Source organism: Galeopterus variegatus, unplaced genomic scaffold (assembly GCF_000696425.1).
Source record: "Galeopterus variegatus unplaced genomic scaffold, G_variegatus-3.0.2 Scaffold3269, whole genome shotgun sequence".
Taxonomy (NCBI): Eukaryota; Metazoa; Chordata; class Mammalia; order Dermoptera; family Cynocephalidae; genus Galeopterus; species Galeopterus variegatus.
In genome coordinates, this window is record NW_007729380.1 from 40,142 (window position 1) to 64,219 (window position 24,078).

Consider the following 24,078-nt stretch of genomic DNA (forward strand, 5'->3'; position numbering starts at 1 on the left):
AGGAAAAACAGAGAAGGTTTTTATTCCAGGAACAGACCTCAGCTTTTAGAGGCCGTGTTAATTGACTGGAAGTTGAAAGTTGAGTTGATTCTGATGCCAGGTTCTGTGACTTGGACCTCATCTGCCCACAAAGCTGGAAGCTTCTGGTTGTTGCTGGCTCTGCAGTCCAGAGACTCAACTCCTGTGTCTTCTCTCATTCCATTTAAACATCTTCTCACAGTTGAAGTTGAGTCTGATGGAGAACTTTCCCAGTTTGGGTTTAAGGATACTCTCTTTGAGTTCATGGGCAATAATCTGTACCTCTGAAAAATGGTCCTGAGACATGTTCATTTTGAAATAACTACTTATGATCTGGAAAAAATGCTTGCATTTCCCAGGTATAGGTTTTATTAATTATTCTAATTCTAGGTCTAAAAACCATCTGTAACTAGAAGTACCTCAGGGTAGATTTTCACCAGAGACTCAGATTCCTCTACTGGAAAGGAACTAGTCATCTCTATTGGAGATGAACTAGTCAAAACTCATAATTTCTCAGAAGAGGAAATGACTCAGGACAAGTGACTTGTCCGGGTACCGAGTAATAGAACTGGATAGACCCCGGCCTCCTGGGCTCGTTCTCTGGGGCCCTGTCCTCTGAACTGCACGGGTCCCACAGAGTAAGAACAAACATTGGTCCCTAGGCCTCCAGCATGGGGCCTTTGCTACCACACCTGAAATGGTGGATTCTTCACCTTAAAAGCCATAGTATTTGAGTTTGCAGCTTGTGAAGTGTCTCATGTACATTATCCTTATAATAATGATTCAGTTGATCCAACATCTTGGCTAGTGGAATTGTCGTTAAAAGACGCACAGAAAAAATGTAAAGGGAGATTTTTTTCTTGAAGTAAATATTAAACTGTCACTATAACGTGTGCATACCTCCCTACATCACTGACTGTAGCCATTCTGTATCTCCACTGCTGCTCTTAGGCTCTGACCGTCACAAGGCAGGGTCTGCAGTGTGGTCCTCTTTTATCTCCAGGGTCTGTCATCCTGCCTGACACACAGAAGGGGCATAATAAACAGACAATAAACACATGAATCAGCTATAAGGGTCAGGAAAGTACCAATGACACCCTTGGCAAGAGACAATGCCTTATTTATATTCAGATTATCCTATTTTTAAAGCTTTTAAGGGGCCCTTTATGTTCAAGTTTATTTCCATTTTTTGAACTTTAAGACATCTTAATGTCAGGAAAATTAATGTAGCAGAGGTCATTGAAACACTGAAGAGCAGCACACTTCGTGTTTATTCCTGATTTTATGTACAAAGTATGAGCTTCGTGATGATTCTCCTGCTCTCTGCACATCGCCCAACATTAGCACACTTTTCTGTGCTCAGCTTCTTTGGCGAAGCTAGCTCTTGTCCCCAAGTCTTTGAGAAGGGCTGTCCCCACAGATCCTGCAACGTTCAGCGACTCAGTGATGGTTACTGCTTTTCAAAGGGAAACATACCGTCCAAAACAAAAATTCATCCTTTCCATCAGAACAGACTCACTCCTCAGGCCCTGACGTTTCAGGTTCAATACCTGCCTTTGCCTGTGAAAAATACACCTGCGTCACTTTTGACAGTTACAAGAGACTAACGTTGCAGCGTGCTACAGTGTCATATATTTATTTATTCCCTGTCATAGATTTTCGATTTAAATTTAGAGTGTCTCTCCTACTCCAAAAATTGGTTCTGCCCTCCTCTTATCCAGAAGTCTCTTTGAAACACTGGGTTTCGAGAACAGCAGCAAATGTCTTCTGCCCAGTTGGAAGAGGAGGTGAATTCAGGAGCACAGAGGAGAAAAATAGACATATTTTCTATTCTTGTTAGCATCTTGCTTCAGTCCTCCCAAGCTGCAGTTAAGCGTGCTCAGCAGGAGGTGCTGACTGATCTCTTTAAACCTCTGATGGGAGCGAGCATGAGAAAAGGGGTGTCTTTAGTCCATCCAAAGGTTAGCTTCAAAATGGTAAAAGTTGACAAGGGAGTGGATCTATGCAAACCGAGGTTAGCAGGTACCTACAGACTGACAGGCTGCTGTTGGGGCGAAGGAAAACGGTCTGAAAATATGTACAGCGCAGAGCCATTTGGAGATCCACTTCAAAGGGTGTGCTTCCATGTGGAAACGTGCGGTGTAGCAGCCACGCAGAGGAGACCAAAGTGCAGACTGGCGACTCGTACGCCAAGGAGAAGGCAGAACCGTGGAGAAAGGCACTGCAGGTGCTGGAGTCAGAGCACTAATGGCCACTTCGCCCTGACCCTTCCCATAGAGCTGAGATCTCCGTCGCTTAAGTGCCTGACTGTAAAGCACGGTGACACTTAGCATGTCCTAAAAGGCTGGGATTCTCCAGGTACACGATCTGGGATCACAGGCTGAGGAGGGTGGCAGCGAAGGGCTCATGAGAGGGGAGCAGGCATGCAGTCCTTCCTCTTGCTTGGGGAAAGCGACTGGGAATACTAAACTTGCAGAAACCTGGCTTCTCATAAACCCCTTGGGGTCCATCGTGACTTCCTCCTGGACTCTAGATTTGGGGGTAAAACAGAAACCACTAACCAGGGTGGCTGTTATCTTCCCAACGGTTCTTTTGGTGGGGAAGAAGTGTCCTAAAAGGGTAACTGACCTCTCTGTTCCTGGATGCTAGGCCAATTCAGTGAAAGCCAACAGATCAGGCTGCTGAATTTACCAAATTTGCCAATTTACCCAAAACATCTTTTTTTTAAAACTCTTTCTGAAGTTCATAGCAAATCATATTAAACAGAGAAGTTTTAACAGTTTTGGATGCTTTTAGTTGACTCGTTTCTATTTTGACTTCACAATGGCATTTTAAGAACATTTGATGTTTCTCTTCTCAAGCTCCCTGCTGCTCTAGCTTCAGGAAGCTGGTGCCAAGAAAAGGGCCCCTCTGCTTTAGGAGAGGTGGAGAAGAACCCATGCAAAGCACAGGCTTGGCTGCTGCTGAAATGGAAATGGGCATCCATCCAGATGGGTCTTGGCAAGCAGAGCCAACAGGGCACTTTTGTGCAGTAGACAACCTACACAGCCACACCCTGCACCCCTGGGTGCCAAACCCAGAGAAAGTCAGAGGAGGGGGAGAGCAAGGATCAGGCAAAGGAGAGAGACTGAATATGAGAGAGATGGAGTAGCATGAGGGTCAGCAGGAGAAGGGGGTTGAGACGATGGTCAGGAAAAGCGAGGGGAGGTTAAGAGTCAGAGAAAATAGAGCAGAATGGCAGAGGTGGGGGTACAGACAGATGGGGGGAGGTCGAGGCCCCAGAGACCTTGCTCTCCGGGGCCCTGCCAGTCCTCCCAGTACAAATTACTATAAAACTTAGAAGTGTTTAAAAGAGACAAGTTTTTAAGGAATCAGTAAATTTGACAAATCGTTGGTTGGCAAATCAGTTATTCTGCAAGTTGATTTTTGGTGAACTGGCCTGTTTCGAGAGGTAGGTGTGGAATGGGGCTCTCACCAGGCCTGTTCAGAGTGGGCTTTGTGCACCCGCATTCCCACGTTTGGATGGTGCTGAGTTCAGGGAACAAATTACTATAAAACTTAGAAGTGTTTAAAAGAGACAAGTTTTTAAGGAATCAGTAAATTCGACAAATCGTTGGTTGGCAAATCAGTTATTCTGCAAGTTGATTTTTGGTGAACTGGCCTGTTTCCAGAGGTAGGTGTGGAATGGGGCTCTCACCAGGCCTGTTCAGAGTGGGCTTTGTGCACCCGCATTCCCACATTTGGATGGTGCTGAGTTCAGGGGTCTGTGCCAGGGCCCCAGACTACATCCCACTGTGTGTGATGGGGCAGGTGGTGGGGTGTTGCTGTCACTTAAGGCAGAGAGAGAGCGAAGCCTGCCGGTATGCCTTCAAACTACAGTGCCTCGCCCAGTAGGATGCAGGGGTATCTGAGGCAGTGACTGTTAGGATTTAAGGATCTGGCTCTTAAAAAAAAAAAAGTTAAAATACGTTTTTACTCTAGATCTTTCTGAGCCTTGGTTTTTGAAGTCAGTAAGTGGTAAAAGGGAGACCTAGAACTAACCCAGAACCTTCTACTCTGATTGTTATGGATGGAATTGTATCTGCCAAAAATTCGTGTGTTGAAATCCTAACCCCCGGTACCTCAGAATGTGACCTTATTTGGAAATAGGGTTAAGATGAGGTTCTGGTGGGTGAGTAAGGGGGCCCCTAAGCTGATATGACGGGTGCTCTTACGAGAAGGGAGTTTGGGCACAGAGGTGCCCACAGGGAGAGCGCCACGTGAAGACTGCAGTTCTGCTGCACAGACAAGGAACTACCAGAAGCCAGGAGAGGCCTGGAGCAGGACCTTCCCTAGCCCTTCAGAGGGTGTGCGACACCTTGATTTCAAACTCCAGAACCGTGAGCCAGTAACTTCATGTTGCTCTAAACCACCCAGTTCGTGGTACTTTGTTACGGCCGCCCTGGCAAACTAACGCTCATGTTTCTGAATGAAGGAAATCTTACCGTCATCACTTAAGCCACATGGGTTGATGAACCAGGCTTTTTTTTTTCTTAATTTTATTTTATTTTATCAGTATACAGTGTGGTTGATTTTTGTGTCCATTTACCGAATCCTCCCTCCCTCTGTCTCATCAACCTCTTATCTGTTCACTTGTCTTAACAGCTTCAAGGATTGTTGTGTCTGCTTCCCACCCCCCACCCCACCCCCATTTGTTTGCGTAGTTATTTATTTATTTTTAGCTCCCACAAATAAGTGAGAACATGTTGATGAACCAGACTTTTAACTACTCAACTGACTTATTTTCTTTTTAAATTCTCCCTCCTGTCAGTTTCCACAAGTCATCTCTATTATTTTATTTCCAGATTCCCCACGTGAGTAGAAGATTTGCTTAGACATACTTTGCATGCAGTGCAGCCTGTGTCTGCATTTATGTGTTTAATTGTATCTTTGCTGATGGTCTTTTTGGGGATGGGGGTTATTACAGCATCTGACAGAAGTACCGTGTTAGATTTAGGTTACTTTGCTTCTTGTTTTTATTCTGCTTTCTATTAATTGAATAGCCCAGTACATCTCAACAAGGAGCCTGTAGAACCCAGGACTAACCTGTGCCACTGCTAACACTGAAAAGCTGAAATATTTTCCTAATTTTCAAGAAATAAAGTAACTAGTATCTTACAGATTTGTATTTATCCCCCCAAATTGTCTCAATCTTAATCCTTTTTATTTTCCACTTGAACCTTATCAGTGGTATTTGGATTGGCACAGAATTATGAAAATTGCCTATTTTCAGTTTAGCGTGTCAGTGCCCACCTGGGTTCTGCAGAGAACACGTGTGGGATCCACCACCTGAGTGAGTTTGAGAACCATGGGGAGGACACTGCATTGACACAGCAGGGTCTGCTGACGAGCTGATTCCCGGCCCCTCCCAGCACTGAGGGACACTGAGCCCAGGACCCCTGGATCCCTACTCACAAGTGCTCCCTGACCCAAGTCCCATCTCACAGATGTGGTTTCCACTGGTGTAAAAGCAGATGTGTCGTAAGGAGATGTCCATCCCGAACCATCATTCCACACAAGTGCAGAGTAACCCAGTAGAGCTTAATTAATAGACTTCCATAATACCTTATGACTTTCTGCAGCTCTTAAAACAATTGTTTTTATTAGTCTCAGTTTAAAGACAAAAAATCAGCCTTGGGAGCATTTTTCTTCTTACCCGGGGGGCACATGACTGTGTGTGGGAACCAGACATCAGCTTGACCAGGTGCTTAGTTCCACACTGTCCCGACAACAATTCACGATAAACCCTGGGGAGAAAACAAGGATGGGGTGCTGGTGGCTTCTCGGCTTGCTGAGGTCAGCACCTGCTCGGGCGCTTTGGGCTCTGCACCTGAGCGCTTTCCTGGTGGCTGCAGCGCCTGATGGACCATGGATTCCCTTGTGTACAGCAGGTGGAGCCCAGCAAAGCCCATGTCAAACATCTCAAGATATTTTTTTTGTAAATTATCTCCCCCCAACATACCAAATAGAGGTAATTACATCAAGCAGTGTGTGAAACAAGCACAGTGAAGACCTAAAACAGCTGATTAGTATGCTAAATGGCCATTTTGTATGTTTAATGAAGTAAAAGATCATTTGACCCAGGAACAAAGGAAAAAGATCAAAAAACACTGGTCACACAGAGGGATTTCACTGATTTCCCTCTTCCAGGCCTGGGTGTCTCCTGCACCTGCAGGCAGTACTTAGAACCAGCCTGGAAAGAGAAGTAGGCTTTAGCTAATATGTTGCCTTTGTTCAAAAAGTTCTTCATTTTCTTTTAAAGGGCTTACCACTGTGTTTCCAGCTCTGGGTCCGAGGGCCCATTGTTCAGACAGAGTAAAGTAAACGGCTTTGAATGGTGCCATGGAATTATTCTGGGGTTCTTTCACACCTTCTGAGCCCAGTGCAAGCCTGAAAGAACCATGGTGTGCTGCTGAGCCCCAGCATGTATGGCGCATAATAGTGCCTCAAACACCTGCTCACCATTAATTAGGCACCAGGAGGTTTTCAGGGGCCTGTCTGTAGTCCTCCCTAGAGATGGCTCTTCCCTGATGTGGCTTGAAGAATGAATTGACCATTACCAACAAAGAAGTTTCCAGAGGACTGGACCTCTCATCTCCTCTCATAGATCCCCATCCCCAAACCCAGAGAGCTGCTCATCACACTGTGTGACATGGGTGCTTGTGACACTTGACCGCCCTCTCTTTGCCTGTTGATATAAAGGAGGGGGAAGGCAGATGGATTTAGCTCAAGTTTGAACTCAGGGCTACATAGCACGGTGCTTATGGAGCCACGGCCTGGGTTCAAATCCCAGCTTCACCACTCAACAGCTTAGTGGCTTTGGGAAGGTCACTGAAAACTGTAAGCCTCAGTTTCCTCAGCTGCCACACAGAAATGATAAGAATTACCCACCTTATAAGACCTTTAAAAGGGGTCATAGCTTCATGAAGCCGCCTGTGCTGTAAGAAAGAATGCTGGCTCTCCTCCCAGTCACCCCCCGACCGCCGGGTACTCAAGTGGTCCCCAGCACACTGTGCATTAGTACCTTTCTGTTGCTTATAACAGAATACCTGAAACAGGGTAATTTATAAAGAAATGAAATTTATATATTACAGTTTTGGAGGTTGTGAGTCCACGGTCCAGGGGTTACGTCTGGTGAGGACCACCTTCTGGGTGGGAATTCTCTACAGGGTCTTGTGCCAACACAGGGTATCACATGGCGAGAGAACGGTAAGAGCTCTCTCACGTGCTCCTTATAAAGCCACCAGTGTGTGCCCACAATGACTCTTCACTCCAAGAATGGATTAAGCCATTCACAATCCATCACCTCGCAAAGGCCCCACCTTTCAAGTATCATATTCGGATTTCCCACCTTCCTAACACTGTTACAGTGGGGACCACGTTTCCAGCACATGAACTTTTGGAGGACACATTCAACACATAGCACACGGGATTCAGAGACAGGAAAGGAGACTGTATATGTAAACAAATGGCTATTAGTATATTTGATGCCAATTAATAATTTTATGAATTTTGTATATATATCCTTATAAATTTCTGTGGGCTCTTTTGTTTTTTTTGTTTGTTTGTTTGTTTGTTTTTTGGGGGGGTTGGTGTTCTAGAAAGTCCATGTCTTGATAGATTCATGCATACCTTCTACAGACACGAGACACGTGTGTGCACCACTTTTCCCCCTGTCCACAGCCCCCTGCCCCCCACATCAGGTACAGATGCACTCACCCCAGCCTTCAGTCATCTTGCTCATTCAGACATGCCCACTATCCACCAAGCTGCAGTGAGCACAGAAAGAGAGGAATTAATATGTTGAGTCCTCTGGATGGCTGGTAGAACTGTAGACACCAAATACTAGACAATGCCAGTAAGGACAGATTTTAAGCCACACATAGGCCTAGTAAACATGTTTGCATTTAGGAGTCCTCAGACTAGAAGGAATACCCACAGCATGTACGTGGGTAGCCTGCATGCTGCAGCACTGCCTGGGCACCAGGGCCACGTGAATGCGTCCTCAGGTCGCCTCACTGCCTCTTTGCCCGGGAGCCCCGCACACAGCCCTGCCCTTCCCACTTTCTCCTGTCTCTCTCCACCCTGCCCTGTCGCACACAGATGTGGACATCTGCATCACTGAAATCATCCAATGCCTGGGCACTGGAGCAGCACATGTCCAGTGGGATTGACAGCGCTTAGAGTCTCTGTTGACGGTCAAAGTTACCCAGAGAAAGAACACATGCCCATCTATTCGTGCACACATTCAGCAAGTGCTTGCGCCCCTGCTACGTGCCAGGCACTGGCCACCACGGTGAACACACAAGTCTCTGTCCTTGTGCAGTTGATCATCTAGTGGGAAAGACAGTCAGTAAACATATCAATACATAGGATGGTGTCGGGTACTGTGCTTGGTTCCTGTGGCTGCTGTAACAAATTGCTGCCGACCTTGTGGCTTAAAACACCAGAAATTAAATCTTTCGCAGTTCTGGAGGCCAGAAGTCCAACGTGGGGTCCCTGGACTGAAATCAAGGTGCAGGCAGGGCGCGCTCCCTCCACAGGCTCCAGGGAGAATCCATTCCTTGCCTCTTCCAGCTCCTGGTGGCACTGGCATCACTGCAGCCTCTGCCCGTGTCCTCACATCACCACCTCCTCTGCATGTCTGTGTCCAATCTCCCTTTGTCTCTTTCTTGTAGGACATGTGTGAAGGCATTTAGGGCCCACCCAGGTAATCTCAACTCAAGATCCTTCATTTAATTGCACCTGTTACCATAAAAGGTAATATCTACTCGTTCTGGGAATTAGGGAGTGAATACATCTTTAGGTGGTCCTTATGCAGCCGACTACAGGTAGTAACAGGTGGTTTGGAGAAGAATAGAGTGAAAGGATGAAAGAGGGAGCAGGAGATGCCATTTGGTACAGGACGGTCAGGGAAGGCCCCTTGCAGGGCCATGTCCACATGAGAGGAACGTGCAGGACCCCGTCTGTTTTCCTTAATTCCTTTTTTAAAAAATTTCCCTTTGGGCCGGCCCGTGGCTCACTCAGGAGAGTGTGATGCTGATAACACCAAGGCCGTGGGTTCGGATCCTATATAGGGATGGGGTTCCCTACTCTCGGTTGCCTCCCATCATTTGAAGCTGCGTCTCCATCACACATGTTAGTCGTGTGTCCTTCGATTGTGTGCTAGAAAGCAGCAGAGTCCAAGCTGATAAATAGTAAAATCCGCTACTCAACAGGGCCTTGTCCGGCTGGCCCTGTTTTCAAAGTTCAGAGTTCAGTTCATGGAACGACCCGGCTCACCTTCCCCACCCGCCGCCGCTGTCGTTCAGCCATCCCGGGAGAGTACTGGAGGACTTCTTGCGGCCATGGTGCCATGCTGACCCTTGGCCTGGACCAAGATGGCCTGTGGGAGGCTTCGTTTCTGCTCGGGGCACCCCACCCCCCGCTGGGAGGTAGAGACTGCTACCTCATTGTTCCCGAAGTCCAGGGAAGACAACGACTGGCTTGTGCCTGGCAGGTAAAAAACGTTCCAAAGGTAAATACAAATGGAATCCAGAACTTTGTCATTTGGTGCCCTTCACAGCACCAGTGCACTGTGTACCAATGGCCAGAACATTCCAGCCACTTCAGACGTCCTGGCAATAGGGAGAGAGCAGGCTGAGGCCTGGGTGAAGCCTTGGCCCCAGGCTTTACAACAGGTGACCTGGGGCAAGTCACACAGGCCCTTCAGACCCTGTGTCCTCATCAGTAGAGGAGCAAAAAATCAGGCAACTGTGCTGGGATCGTAGGAGGATTACCTGAAGTAACATACGGAAAGCTCTGGCATGTGACATGTCATTGGTAAGACCTCGTTCCTTCCCACCAAGCCTCTGAGACCTGGGGCAAGTCACACAGGCCCTTCAGACCCTGTGTCCTCATCAGTAGAGGAGCAAAAAGTCAGGCAACTGTGCCGGGATCGTAGGAGGATTACCTGAAGTAACATACGGAAAGCTCTGGCATGTGACAAGTCATTGGTAAGACCTCGTTCCTTCCCACCAAGCCTCTGAGCCCCCTTCACGCTTCTCTCTGGAAGCTTCAGTAGCCCAGTGTTTGCATTTTAAGTCAGCTCACATTGTAGATTTGAAGGGCGGACTGGTTGGTTTGGGGGACTCGGGAGAGATTAGAACGACGAGCCTCTGCGGGCTTGGAGTGTGGCGCCCCCTGCCGTTTGAGTTCTTTCTTTCAACCAATGCTTTGGGCCTTAAGAATTTAGGGTCTTCTTACATCTGAAAGACTGTGCCCTCATGAAGGGTGTGTATTTGGCAATTTAATTAAACCTAGCAGGGATGACTTCATTTTTATGTTATTTAAAAAAAACTGATTATAAAACGACATCTGAAAATGTTAATTTCTTTACCAGGAATATGCTGTAACATTAACAGTAGTGGTTGCGTTGACTCCCTCGTGGAGGCATTCAAGATAGATAGGTAAGAATAATTATGACTATCAGCAAGCCGGACGGAGAATATTAGGTACTACATAAACACTTTGCAAGGTGCCTTTCCAAGCTCCCAGCTTACAAAACCAAGCTCTGTTTCTCTCAGTAGTAGATATAGTTTACTTTCATCTATTGCAAGTAGATGTCGTTTATTACACCTATTTCAGCCTACTAAGATTTTTGCTAGCCTGGCCTTACACAGATTCCTGTACAGTTATTGTAATAATCATCATCCTTTCTCAAAAGGGTTTCCCATCCTCCTGTCACGTGCTGTTCCATGTGGCTTTTCAGCCAGTCACCCTTCCGAGGACGGGTCAGCCGTCCTGAGAGCAGCAGCTCTGCAGGGCCATAGCCATTCCTTCTGGCGATGAGCACAGGCTTCATCCCTGTCCCCCCTTTCCTGCTGATCCCCAGACACTAGACTCACTGGCTACTGTCACGCCTCATGTCTGCTCAAGGCATTTCCACCCTGGTCAAATGGCATATTTCGTTTTTAAAAATTGGGAATTACCCTGATTCTAAGAGTCAGTCGTGGTGAAATGCTGTGGCCTCCTATGTGGGATGTGTGGCTCCTCATAAACTGAGTGTTAGCCCCAGGAAGGCTCTCAGAGAGGACCCCATCAGAGTCCCCAGAGGGCAGCCACGTCCCAGCCTGACTGAATCTCTCTTCCCTGGCTTCTCTCTCTCATACTGCACAATGGTCCCTCACCCATCCTGGTAGCTCTACCTCCAAATGCTTCCACAGTGGACCATTTCTCACTTCCCTGCTGGTCGAAGCCCTTGCCCGCTCCCACCTGCATGGTTACACTAGCCCTCCGACAAGGCCCCTCCTTTCCACCCTTGCTCCCAAAACAGCACTGAGTGAAGCTGTCACAATTTCAATTTGATCACATGCCTCTGCCACCCACAACCTGCCATGGCTCCCATCTCTCTTGGGGTAAAAACCAGAGTCACAACCATGACCTGCAGAACCCTTTGTGAACGGTCCTCCGCTCCCCACATGTGTACAGCCAAAGCGATTTGATGCTAAGAATCAAAAGGCCAAATGGAGTTCCTTAGGTCTACATCGGCTCTCTTGAAGAGTCAAGCAAGATAGGCGTGTGTTATCTGTTAGTGGCCTGCCTTGTTCTGGCACCTCCGCCCCCACATCTTGCCTTCTGCACGGAGAGATGTGGGACACAGTTTCCCAAGATGCTGGCTGTTAAAACCAAGCTGTCAGCCACCTTCTGAAAGCTGCCCGTCCCTCTGAAACAAGACTTCTCACATCCCTGTCACAAGCACATATGAAGATCAGCTTCATCTGTGAAGAGATATACAGGGGTCTGTTTTATTTTAAAGTGTTTTTCTTCTAAAAAGAATACATGTTCTTGGTGGAAACCATGGAAAGGTACAAAGAGGAAAATAAAATCAATCCCAGTCTCACCACCTACAGATGACTGCACTGTTAACATTTTATTACAGTCCCGGGAAACCTCTTACAGTAATAGTAGCTGACAGTGATGGATCATGTGCAATGCACCAGCTCCGGCAGAAGAATTCTGTGCATGTTGCGCACCGGTCCACAGGCTAGTGCTGCTGGCCTGGCCAGCTGTGACCAAATAAGGAGCTGGCACCACAATGTAAATCAACTCAATCACCAAGCAGTGTTTAGTTCAGCTGGCATGGTTTGGGTGGCAAGACCTTCTCAGTGAAGCAAGCAGGACACTGATTTACTTCATGGAGTCAACTCCTTAGCTCAGTGTGGACCAGTCCACAGGTTGACAGACTGGCTCCTCTGAGTGGCACCGTCCTGTGAGGGAGACACTATCCCATTTCACAGATGAGGGCACTGAGGCTCAGAGTGCTGAAGAAACTTGCCCGGAGGCAGGCCACAGGGAAACAGCCGGGTAGGAATTCCAACCCGGACAGGCAAGCACCAGAGCCAAGCTTGTAACCACCTCTTCCTACTCGTATTGTTGACAGTTAACCACTGGCTTGCCCAGTGGGGACTTAAACCCAATTAAACATATATTGAGCCTTTCTTTCTAAGTAAAAACTCCAAATAAAAATGATGTCCAGGGTCAACTATTTTAATTGAAAACAGCTACAAGTATTTTACTTTTTCTAACTGCAGGGGATAAGAATCTCTCATTTGCTACTAATCCTGATGATTCAGGGTAATGGAGAAAGCTTTGTGAGTTCCTCAAATGCATGGTCCACAGCTTATGGAAATTAAGTCAAAACCAGAGCACTTGGCACCCTTCCCTTATAGAATGGGATTCTCTAAAGACATGCAGAAATGGCAGTCCCCATGTGGCTGGGTTTGTATGTTCCCTGAGTTCTTCAAATCCCAATCCCAAATTCTTGGGAAAGAGAATTGGATTGTCCCCAGAGAAGCTCAGGAACCACCTAGGGCCCATTCTGCATGTAAGGAAGCAGGTCTTGGTTAAGATCCTCTTCTGTGGTTCAAGTCACAGTTGACTTAGACTGTACCGTCTTACACCCGGGGGTTATTTCGGTATGGTTTGGGGCTTACTTCATCACCTCTGACCTTAATATGCAGTAAAACTTTGTCATGACTTCGCTCATTGTTAAAGGTCAAATACTACCCCCAATGCAGGACAACTACATACAGTGAAAACCTGTTAGAAAATGTTAAACTACTCATTAATCCAGCCCACCAAATTGTCATTAGAAACTGACCATGGCACATGTACTGACTGGAAACTGCATTTTAATGTTGTGAATAAAAAAGCGGTGGCCCAGTGGTGGTTATTCTAAAGAAGCTAATACAATTAAAGAAATAAGAAAGCCTACCCAGTGATCACGGAGGCCGAATAAGAGACAGTGCATGGACTACACTGTACCACAGAGGACTATATCTCGAAATACAAATAAGTATTTCAGAGTTCAAAGCAGATGCTTCAAAGGAGAAGTGGGTCATGGGTCTTCTTCAACTCCTTTTTCAAATAACTTTTTTAAAAAGAACTTTAGATTTACAGAAAGTTGTGAAGATAGTGCAGAAAGTTCCAAAGCAGATGCTTCAAAGGAGAAGTGGGTCATGGGTCTTCTTCAACTCCTTTTTCAAATAATTTTTTTAAAAAGAACTTTAGATTTACAGAAAGTTGTGAAGATAGTGCAGAAAGTTCCTGTGTACCCTTCTCCCCGTCTTATTTTTCTGTGGAACACGTGTCACACCCGGGAGCCAGTACTGGCACGGTATGGTGAACTCAGCTCCACAGTTTATTTGGATTTCACTTGTTTGGTTTTTTTCCTCATGTTCTTTTTCTGTCATAGGATCCCATCCAAGACACCACATTACATTTAGTCATCGTGTCTCCTTAGCCTCCTCTGGGCTGTGATGGTTTCTGAGACTTTCCTTGTTTTGTGGCCTTGACAGTTTTGAGGAGCACTGTCAGATACTGGTGGACGGTCCCTCGGTGCGGGTTTGCTGAGGTCTTTCTTGTGGTTAGACTGGGCTTGTGGATTCTGGGGAGGCAGGCACAGGGGTCAAGGGCAGTTCCCATCACGTCTTATCAAGGGTACGTGCTTCACTGTGACTTCCCACCGTGGACGTCGACCTTGCTCGCCTGGCCGAGCTGGTGCTTGCCGAGTTTCTCCACCGTCAAGCTACTTTTGTTCTATTTCCATCCTGCGCTCTTCGAAAGGAAGTTGCTGTGGGCAGCCCACACTTAAGGAGCAGGAAGGTGTGCTCCACCCTGCTCAGAGGGAGGTGTCTAATACGTGACTTAGAATTCTGTGCAGGAGATTTGTCCCTTCTCCCCCATTTGTTTATATCAGTATGGACTCATGGGTATTTATTTTATACAAAGGGTTATAATTTGATGCTGCATTACAAGGGCATTCAAAAAGCTCTCAGGAAAAGAGAATTAAAAGATAATGCAAATCTTTTCATGAACTTTTCGAAGTGCCCTCTTTTTTGTTGCTCAGGTTGTCCCAGCTTTGGCTATTAGGAGCTTTTTCTGGTGGGCTCCTGTGTCCCTTTGACATGTCCCCATTGTTTTGTTTTTTCGAATACTTCTTTACTTTGGGTGCTACAGATACTGCAGGTCGATTATCTTGCATATTCCCTGCCCTAGTCCTAGAATGAGCCATTTCTTCAAGGAGCTCTTGTTCCTTTTATTGGAGAGTAAATACAAAAAGCCAAAATCTGGGCACTGGGTGGGTTGTCCTGTTTTGAAGGCTGCTTCCTAATGAGATAATATTGACAGCAAACTCTGCAGCAGAAAACCCAACCCCACAGCTGCTCAGAGGAACAAATCATGTTCATTGTCAGGAGTTTATTAGGTTTGTGTTCTGGGAAAATCAATGTCATTAGGCTCTGCAAATATTTGAAGAACACAGCATGTCATGGTCACCTGGGAGGGCATGTTCTGAGTCCAAACTACCCTGGGTAAACTCATTAGAATGACACTTTTCCTGAAATATTCTTTGTTAGGTTAACTTCTAAAGCTTCTTGTTTTTTGAAATGGACTGGTTAAATTTGCTCTAATTATTTTGCTAGGGCTCAGTACTTTGCTTAGGGAAAGCTGACCTGCAGACAGGTACCATAGCCTTTGACAAACATCATACCTATTTCTAAGTTGTATGCATTTCTTTCTGGACAGTGTGAGAAATATTCAATTGTTGAAGAACTTGCTGGAAGGCAAGGCAGCATTTCATACTGGGAGCATGGCAAAGGCTTCAGAGGCCTCAGGGAGAAAGAGAAAGAACATAAGTGCAGCATTCCTTTTCTTTAGTTACCTGTGATTGCCTGAGCCCAAAACAGACTGACAGCTTTCAGTTACAATGTTCCTAGAAGACGCAATCTAGGCTCTAGGTGTGTGTGGGTGAAAACTCTGAAGAAGCACCTCTGTGGCTGTGGCTTTGATAAGGTGCATTTAAAGTATGCTTGGCACAGATAGATACCAGCTAAAGAACAGCGTGATTTCCCAGTACCGGGTTAAATCATACTGTGGAATTTTAGAAATGGAATACAAATGTTCCTTGAGTTACGATGGGCTACATCCTGATAAACCTGTCATAAATTTAAAATATTTTAAGTTGAAAATGCATTTAATATGCCTGACCTACCAAACATCATAGCTTAGCCTAGCCTACCTTTGATGTGCTCAGAACACTTAACATTAGCCTGCTGTTGGGCAAAATCATCTAACACAAAGCCTGTTTTGTAATAAAGTGTTGAACATCTCATGTAGTTTACTGATGTCCTACTGAATGCATATTGCATTTGTGCCATCGTGAAGTTGAAAAATCATTAAGTCAAACCTCTGTAAGTCAGGGACCATCTGGATTGAGCCACCATCCCAGGAAGCTGCTGTTAGAGATTCACCAAATCTTTGCACTGTGGTTGTGTTCAAGGTACCAGAACTGTGGTCACCCACCCAGGTTAGCTGACATTGATTTAAATGCCTCAGTTGACATGGGCACATTCACTATCGTTGTGTCCTCAAATTAGACTCCCTCCTCCAAAGGTTAACTGGCCATCTTTTACAAGACTGTAAAAAGCCTCCAGGTGAACGTTATCCCTGTGGAGAGGCCAGAGAGAGGAATTTCCTGGCTTGTTTGCCACAGAGGCACGGTTGCACCACCCTTCTCTCTCACATGCAATTGGCTCACTCTTGACAATGATTTTGCAAAGCCCAGAGAGATTCCAATATTCGTTTGAGGCATTATCTCACGTTCAGATCATCGCTGGTTGGAAAATAAATAAAGCATGCAAATGATTCTCCTGGAGGCTTAAGTTTCTAGCAGAATGTGGCCTAGGTCTCTTACTCTAACCATTAGGGAAGCACAGGGCGGCTTACCATCCGTGGGTCCTAAGGCACAGATCCAGTCCAGACTTGGGGGCAGTGCTCCCTGCTCTCAATTCTTTACAGCTTTCCTGCTATGGGAAATATTTGGGGGCCTCATATAAAGCAAAGCTGGAAGGAGGGGGATCCATCTGTTTTTCAGGATGGCAAATAGACTGGGAAATAAATTGTGCCCTGACACCATGCTCAGTGTTGTTTGGGAGCTGTAATATGAAATCACGGCCATAGCCGGGCTGAAGCCTGAGTGATGTCTCACCATTTTAGGCTGGCAGCTTTGCAGTGGGAAAAGATGACAGGTCTACTTGTCCAGGGCACTCAGGTAATAAAGTCCCCGAGCTCTGAGTTGCTAGATCTAAGGAAGTATTTTTCCCTTCATGTCAAAGATGGGATGTGAGTCCTACCATCAAGCAACAGGATGAAATGATGGTATATCTGCCATTTTTGAAAACTGGGATATACTTCCCAGATGCTGAAAATACATCTGAAAAAACTCTATTGCATTTATAAAGAGGAACGTATTTATAATAGATCCTCCACAGTATATCATTACAGGGTTTTTTTTTTTTTGGGGGGGGGGGGTGTTGGTTGCTATGTTGTTGGGTTTTTTTTATGGCTGGGCTGTATGGAGATCCAAACCCTTGTCCTTGGTGTTACAACACCGCGCTCTAACCAGCTGAGCTAACCAGCCAGCCGTATATCACTATGTCTTTTAATTCAGGTTTTTAAAATAAGCACAAAATGTAAGCTGGTCAGTCCTATAAGGATTTTTACCAACAATAGCCGTGTCCCCAACCCATGTCTTCAGCCATTCCCCTCCCCCAATTCCCTTTCCTGCTCCCAGAGGTACCCCCTTAACTCCTGATAGATATGACTGTGGTAAACTCTGACGCTGAGCCTGAGTCTCTTCTTTTCTTGAATATCTATAGTGTTTCCTGGACTTAATAATTATAATTTTTCTTAGTTTTCTGTATACTCAACACTAATTAATTGTCCCACTTTCCCCTTACCATGTAAATCTCCTTTCACGTATTGGAACACGTCAGGTATCCTGTCTGTTTCACCCTCTTCTGCCACACCGCAGCCCTTCTGGGACCCCCTTTACCTCCGTCCAGAGCCTCTGCTTTTTCTTGCATTCCACCCTGTGTCTTTCTCTTTCTTTCCCTATGACTCCTCCCTCAATAGCAGAGCATCCCTCAATAGCTCTTGAAAAAGTGTGCATGAGAGATAGACTTTTTGAGGACTTGAATATCTGAAAAAGTCTTTTAAAAACACTTGACAGTTTGGTTTAGAGTTCTAGGATAGAAATAGTTTTGCCTCCAAACTTATTGCTCCATGTCTTCTAGCGTTCAGTGCCACTGAGCCTGAAGCTGGAAGCTCTTACGATCTTTTCTCTGTCCCCACTGGTGGGTCTTTTCCCATCCACTGTGCTACCCCCACGTGATGGGCCCCTTCCACCTGGAAACTTGTATTTTTCTGTTATCTTTCTGGAACTCCTGTTATTTGAATGTGGGGCATTTATTTTTCATAAATCTATTCTCATGTACTTCTCATACCTTTATCTTCTGCTCTATCTTCCCTAACTTTATCTTACTATCAGTTGGTTTCTCATTTATGCATTCATCTTTTTAATTTCCAGAAGTTCTATTTTGTTGCATGAATGTCTTTTTTGTAAAATTTCTATTCTGTGCTTGTTTCACGGATGCAGGATCTCCCCATCTCTGAGAATATCGGTGGAGAAAAGTTCTCTCCCTCCGTCTCTCGTCCCCCTCTCCCTCTCTGCATGATCTTTGTTTCCTTCAAGTTTTTTTTCCCCTTTATTTGTTTTGGCCTCTTCCTATTGGAGGCCCTCGGCAAAGTGTGGTGATCCCTGTTTGCTCATTTTTATAAGTGGAGCACTAGCAGCTGATCAGAAGCTGTGAGCACTGGGGTGAGCTTTCTCACCTGTGTAGGCCTCACTGATGGCTGGACCAGAGGGGCTGCTGCTTTGGGAGCCTCGAATTTTCAGAAACTTTAGGTCACCTCTCTTAGGCTGGTCAGATTCTTCAGAGACCACTGTGGGTCTCCTGTCTGGGTGGGACTCTGCTGGTTTCCCATGTTCCAGGAGCTGAGTAGAGGAAGAGGATGGGGAACCCAACATGAATCCTCTTAACCCCCCAGTTTTCTGTGTAGTGACTCTGCCCTCAGCCGTGCCAGGCACCCTATGTTTTATCTGATCTGGAGACTAAGCTCCTGGGTCCTGCCGAGCCTGGAGAGGCACAGTAGCCAGCTGTGCATGGGGAGCTGTGGAGGAATTGCTTACTCACGAGACCTTCCGCCACTCCGCCCTGGGCCCTGCCTTCACCCCCACTTCCAGAAGGACCTGTGCCACACTTGCTGACCCATGGGGACAGGAAGAGGGGAGAGCGTCCACTTCCACCTGTCAGTTTAGGATTCCGTTTTCTTGAGTCTGTCCAATCAGTTTACCACTCGCCATCTGCTTTCCAGAGTTGCCAATTTTGTTGCTGTTGTCTCTTCCCTTATCTTCTGAACTAGACCTTGCAAAGTTTACAGCGGATAATTACTCTTACTGTTAATATTTCCCTTTTCATTACATGTGCTGATTCAATGTGGTTCTGTCCCCATCCAGATCCTTTCACATCACTTTTTGTCATTTTGTTAAAGCTGGAAAAATTATATGAATAAACATGCCCACCCTGAGCTGACTAGCTGTGTAGCGCCTAGTGAAGCCTTGCACGAGACCCGGTTACCCATTCACATACAGCCCTCTGCTGGCTGTGCCACATCTGCCCGGCTGCAGGGGTCTCATCGGGGCAAATGTGGCAAATGACCAGGGTGTGTGTTGGCAGCTGACAGCATAGCAGGGAGGGGCGGCTCTGGGATTGGCGTGTCAGCCACCTGCAGGCAGGTTCGCTGTCCTTTGTCACTCCCCGGGGACTGGGTAATCCCTGACTTTCTCACTTCACTTGCTTATGCCTTTTTCTTACCACCTTGCTCAACGTCTTTTTCCCTCCAGCTCTGTTTTGTGATGTTTTGGACTCCCAACGTTTCGGAGAAAATTTTGATAGACATCATTGGAGTGGACTTCGCCTTTGCAGAACTCTGCGTGGTTCCTTTGCGCATCTTCTCCTTCTTCCCAGTTCCAGGTAAAGAAAAACAGAGTGAAAGAAATATTCCTATTAACCCTCAGGCTTGATTAAATCTTCCTTCCTTTGGAAATGTTTACAGTCACATCACCTACAAAAGTGTAAAGCTGTACAGCGGACTAGAAAGACATGAAGCAGACAGGCATGACTGTGTTTAAGGTGCAGCAGTTGCAAACACAGTGAAAGGAAAGTAGACCCAAAAGAACAGCACGTGGAGTTCTGCGGGAACAAGAGAACCGTCCTCTGTCTTGATTGTGGTGGTGGTTACTCAAATCTATGCATGCGTGAAAATTCTTAGAACTGTACACCAAAAAGTCAGTTCTACAGTATGTTGATTTTAAAAGTGAAATGAGGGCCGAGCCCGTAGCGCACTCGGGAGAGTGCGGCGCTGGGAGCGCGGCAGCGCTCCCGCTGCGGGTTGGGATCCTATATAGGGATGACCGGTGCGCTCACTGGCTGAGTGCGGTGCGGCTGGTCTCAAAAAGGACAAAAAAAAAAAAAAAAAGAAAAATGAAAAAAAAGGAAAATAGGTTTGAGCTTACTGCTAAAATCTGGAGCTGTACAAAGAAAGAGGAGGACTGCTGGAGAAAAGAAGAATCCGGGAGCAAAGCTGGCATATGGTCAGAAAGGAAAATGCCCACAGCCGAGATGCAAGGCAGCTTGAGAACTTCTGTGCTGACACAGTATCATGAGGCATACTCTGCAAGAGTGAGGTAGTAAATGAGGTAGTTCTACATCAGATACGAAAGCAGGTGGCAGAATGGTTGAATGGTATGCGGCCATTGCTGTAGCACACATATCGCACGTATACACGTATATGTGTATTACGATATGCATATGGTGAGTGCATACATATCATATCAAGCTGTTGCTATTTCATGTCACCTGGTCAAAAATGAATTGCCAAAAATAATCCACCTAAATCATTAAGCTAACAAGCCAGAATCTACAAAGCCATAGTTAAGTTTAGGTATGAGCTGTGGAGCTGGTGGAGGCCAGGACCAGTGGTGTGCCTGCCAGCCCCAGGCTGTGCCCAAGTTAGGCCACAAGCAGCCCCCGCCCATAGATGCCTGGGCTCCAGGCATCATCTTCTGGGGGCTGTGGCAGAAATGGAAGAATGGATGGGGGTCCACAGCAGGGTCAGTCTTTGTGCAGTAGACACTGAGTGGGCAAAGCTTTGGAAGGGGATGCCACTTAGCAGGGGCTGCACTGGGAGAGTAAGACACGTGCGGCTCATTTCCCACGGTCATGACCCAAGGAGGAGCCGAAGGCCCCACAGAGCCCCAGCTGGGCCAGGCCGGTGTGCCATTTGCCTTTCCTCTCCTCCCGACTCTGCTTCCTCGTCTGCAGGGTCGCTTCCAGACAGCTGTCAGGCCCCGCCAGCCCCTCACAGTCTGCTGGGTTTGGGCCAAGCACCTCGTCCCGCTCGTCCCTCTCTTGTGTACGCCTTCCTGCGTTTGAGCAACAGCTGTTGGGTTTTGTCATGGACTCTAGTGTGCCTGGACTTGGCTTTAACGGACAGATGACCTGTGTGTTCCCATCCCCAGAGTACACGGAGCCACCCTGGGCGTGGGCTCCCTCCTCGCGGGGTTCGTGGGTGAATCCACCATGGTCGCCATCGCAGCGTGCTATGTCTATCGGAAACAGGTGAGGGATGGTGACAGGCGCACACCCCCCATGGCTGGGAAGCCTCCTCCCAGGTGCAGGGAGACCCAAGTCCATGGCCACACGGGGGGTGGCGATGGTGGGGCCACCTCACATTCACCCCACACATCAGCGCAGATCCACGCTGCTTGTCACGGCTGCAAGGCCACTTGTGTGCGTGAGAAGCCCTCGGGGCTGACGCTGCCTAGCCCTCAGTCAGCTTTTAGTGACAAAACGGCGACAGAGTTCCTCTGTGATTGTGTGGGTGTTCCTTCCACCCCGCCTTGTTTCCAAAGGCCAGCGTCTTTCTCAGGAGAGACAGTGAAAAGGATGGATGTCACAGTCCTACATCCTAGGACTGCCTCCAGAGAATTAAAGGACGTAGAAACTCAATACTAGTCTGACTGCGCAAGAAAATCCTGAAAGGGATTCCTCCAAGTCCTTATAAACTCAGACTCTGTCGCTAGAAAGGACCCCTCTATAAAGTGTTGGGTAATGGAGACACCCTCTCCCCTCTCGTTGCCGCGACAAATCCATCCCCTCGTCAGCCCCCTCCGGGAGGCCTTTTCTAACCAACCACGCGTGTCCGCCTCCCCTCCAGGCAGTGTTGACACACACTCAGCCTGTCACAGGTAACTAGTTTATCCTGCAGGCAGGGCTAGCAGATGGTTTGGGGTGTATTTCTTTTGAGTTCTCAGGGAGCAGGAATCCCATCTCACTCATTCAACAGGAAAGGGACGAGATTAAGCAGAAAGTGGATGTAGGCAGAGAAGGTCCGAGGATGGCGCTCTGGGGTGCGCCAGCACATGGTGTCTGGGGAGGTGAGAAGAGCCCAGGGAGGTGGAAGGGAAACCAGGAGAGCGAGGGGCCCTGGAGGATTGTCTCAGAGCAAGAGCAGGGAGCAGCTGCGCTGACACGTGGAGGGAGACGGACACCAGGGTGGGATGCTAGAATTCATCAGAAGGTGACATTGGTGACCTTGCCCAGACTGTCTTATGGACTGGGGGGCTGGAAGCCTGATGGAGTGGGGTCAAAAGAAAATGGAAGGAAAGCTGAAGACAGCAAGTATAGACAAGCCTTTTGAGGAGCTGTGTTCTAAAGGAGAGCGGTGTGGACGTGGATTTCAGAAAACCAATTAGGACGAGAAGTTCAGCCTGTCGTTTGCTTTGGGGAATGACCCAGCAGGCAGGAGATGCTGGAAATGGGGGTGGGGGCGGATAGTGGACGCAAATGGCTCTGTGCACACGAGGAGGGGTCGCCCCAGATAGGAGCTCAGACAACCAGCGCGAAGGAAGCCATATCATCAGCTGAGAAAAGGGAGATGCTGGAGGTTCAAACGAAGGGTGGCAGAGTTGGCCAGGAGGACGGCAGGGTGGACGGGCGAGGGAAGCGGAGCACAGCGGCCAGGCTGCACAGAGGCCCACTCCCGGCTGCTGGACGCGCAACTCAGGACACTGGCCACCCCCAGCCCTGTGGGCTCTGCCAGCGCTGGCAGCCGAGTGGTGTGGGCTGAGATGGGTGGAGATCTGGGCCTTAGCGAGATGAGATTTTGCCTGGCAAATATAATTAAAGAAAAGCAGGGCAAGGAGGTGATTATTGAGCACTTCGTTTAGGCTGATGACAGCGAGGAGGGGAGGCGGTCTGAGTGCAGTGGCGTTTACAGCTAATGGGTCACAACCAGTTACAGATTTCTTTGTTCCTCCTCTACTCCTATGCTCCACTTGACTGGCCTTAAAAAAACAAAAATAGAGGGGAGATTGGACACAGAGGTGAGCCACAGTGAAAGGAGGGTAGGTCAGTGGGCTGGGGGCCAGGTCTGTTGGTGGTGCTGAAGGTGGTGACAGTGACAAGGTGTGCAGTGAGCCTGGGAGTGGCTGAGGTGGGGCTGGGAACCAGTATGGCAATGAAGTCACCAGGAATTAGGACAGGCAATGAGTAGGAGAGAATGACTGCGAGCCCAGCGCTGTCTCAGAGGGGACTGCTGGGTGACATGACGAGGAGGAACATTCTGATACCATGAGATCCTAAGCTGGGGGGTGTGGTAAGGGGGTCGGGAGGAGAAGGGAAACAGTCTGCAGGTGAGCCCGAGGGGTGGGGAAAGGACTGCAGGGGCCGCAGGGGGTGGTGTTCCTGGGGGTAGAGTTCCGGAGGGCATGGGGGGTCATCCAGGGCAGGGAGGCAGGAGACGGTGTCCTCCAAAGTGCCCAGCACAGCACCAGGTACACACACAACCGAACTGAATGAATATGCTGAACTCAGACGCAGCCGCCATGAGGTCACCCCCACCATAAGTGAGGGCCGAGTCTGTAGCGAGGGGTCCCTGACCAGGTACACACACAACCGAACTGAATGAATATGCTGAACTCAGATGCAGCCGCCATGAGGTCACCCCCACCATAAGTGAGGGCCGAGTCTGTAGCGAGGGGTCCCTGAGACCCTGGGAGCGTCCGCCTGCTCTGGGTTCTGCTGTGATGGGTCCCTGTCCACAGCCCCACACTGATGAGTCTTCTTTGGTCCAGAAAAAGAAGATGGAGAATGAGTCGGCTGCCGAGGGGGAAGACTCCGCCATGACCGACATGCCTCCAGCAGAGGAGGTGACGGACATCGTGGAAATGAGGGAAGAGAATGAATAAGGCACAGGACGCCCTGGGGCACTGCAGGGACAGTCGGGACGACACTTCAGCATCATCTCTTCCCTCTCCCATCACGTTTTGTTCTTTTTTTTTTTGGTAATGAAAGAGGCCTTGATTTAAAGGTTTCATGTAATTCTCTAGCATACTGGGTATGCTGACACTGACGTGGGGACCTAAAGAAAGGTCTTTACTGTTGCTTTGTAAAAACAAAACAATTGACTACATGCCCTGCTTCATGAAAACCCAAAAGACATAGCTGCCTTGTAGTCGAAGCTGTCTCCCCCTCCCGTGGACAATCTCCAATTGGAACCAAAGGACTGGCTGTGCCA

The 24,078-nt window shown here is 47.7% G+C and overlaps 1 protein-coding gene across 1 annotated transcript in view; it reads left to right on the forward strand.

Annotated features, from left to right (window-relative positions):
- ANKH (ANKH inorganic pyrophosphate transport regulator) overlaps window positions 1-23,838 on the forward strand; it is a gene marked incomplete at its 5' end in the record, with an annotated part of 57,709 nt that extends 33,871 nt beyond the window's left edge. Inside the window, 3 exons of the mRNA XM_008584466.1 lie at window positions 19,343-19,472; window positions 20,995-21,119; window positions 23,636-23,838. Coding sequence (XP_008582688.1) covers window positions 19,343-19,472; window positions 20,995-21,119; window positions 23,636-23,749 — 369 coding nt within the window. The remainder of the gene's footprint in view (window positions 1-19,342; window positions 19,473-20,994; window positions 21,120-23,635) is intronic.
- Between the last annotated feature and the right edge of the window lie 240 nt (window positions 23,839-24,078).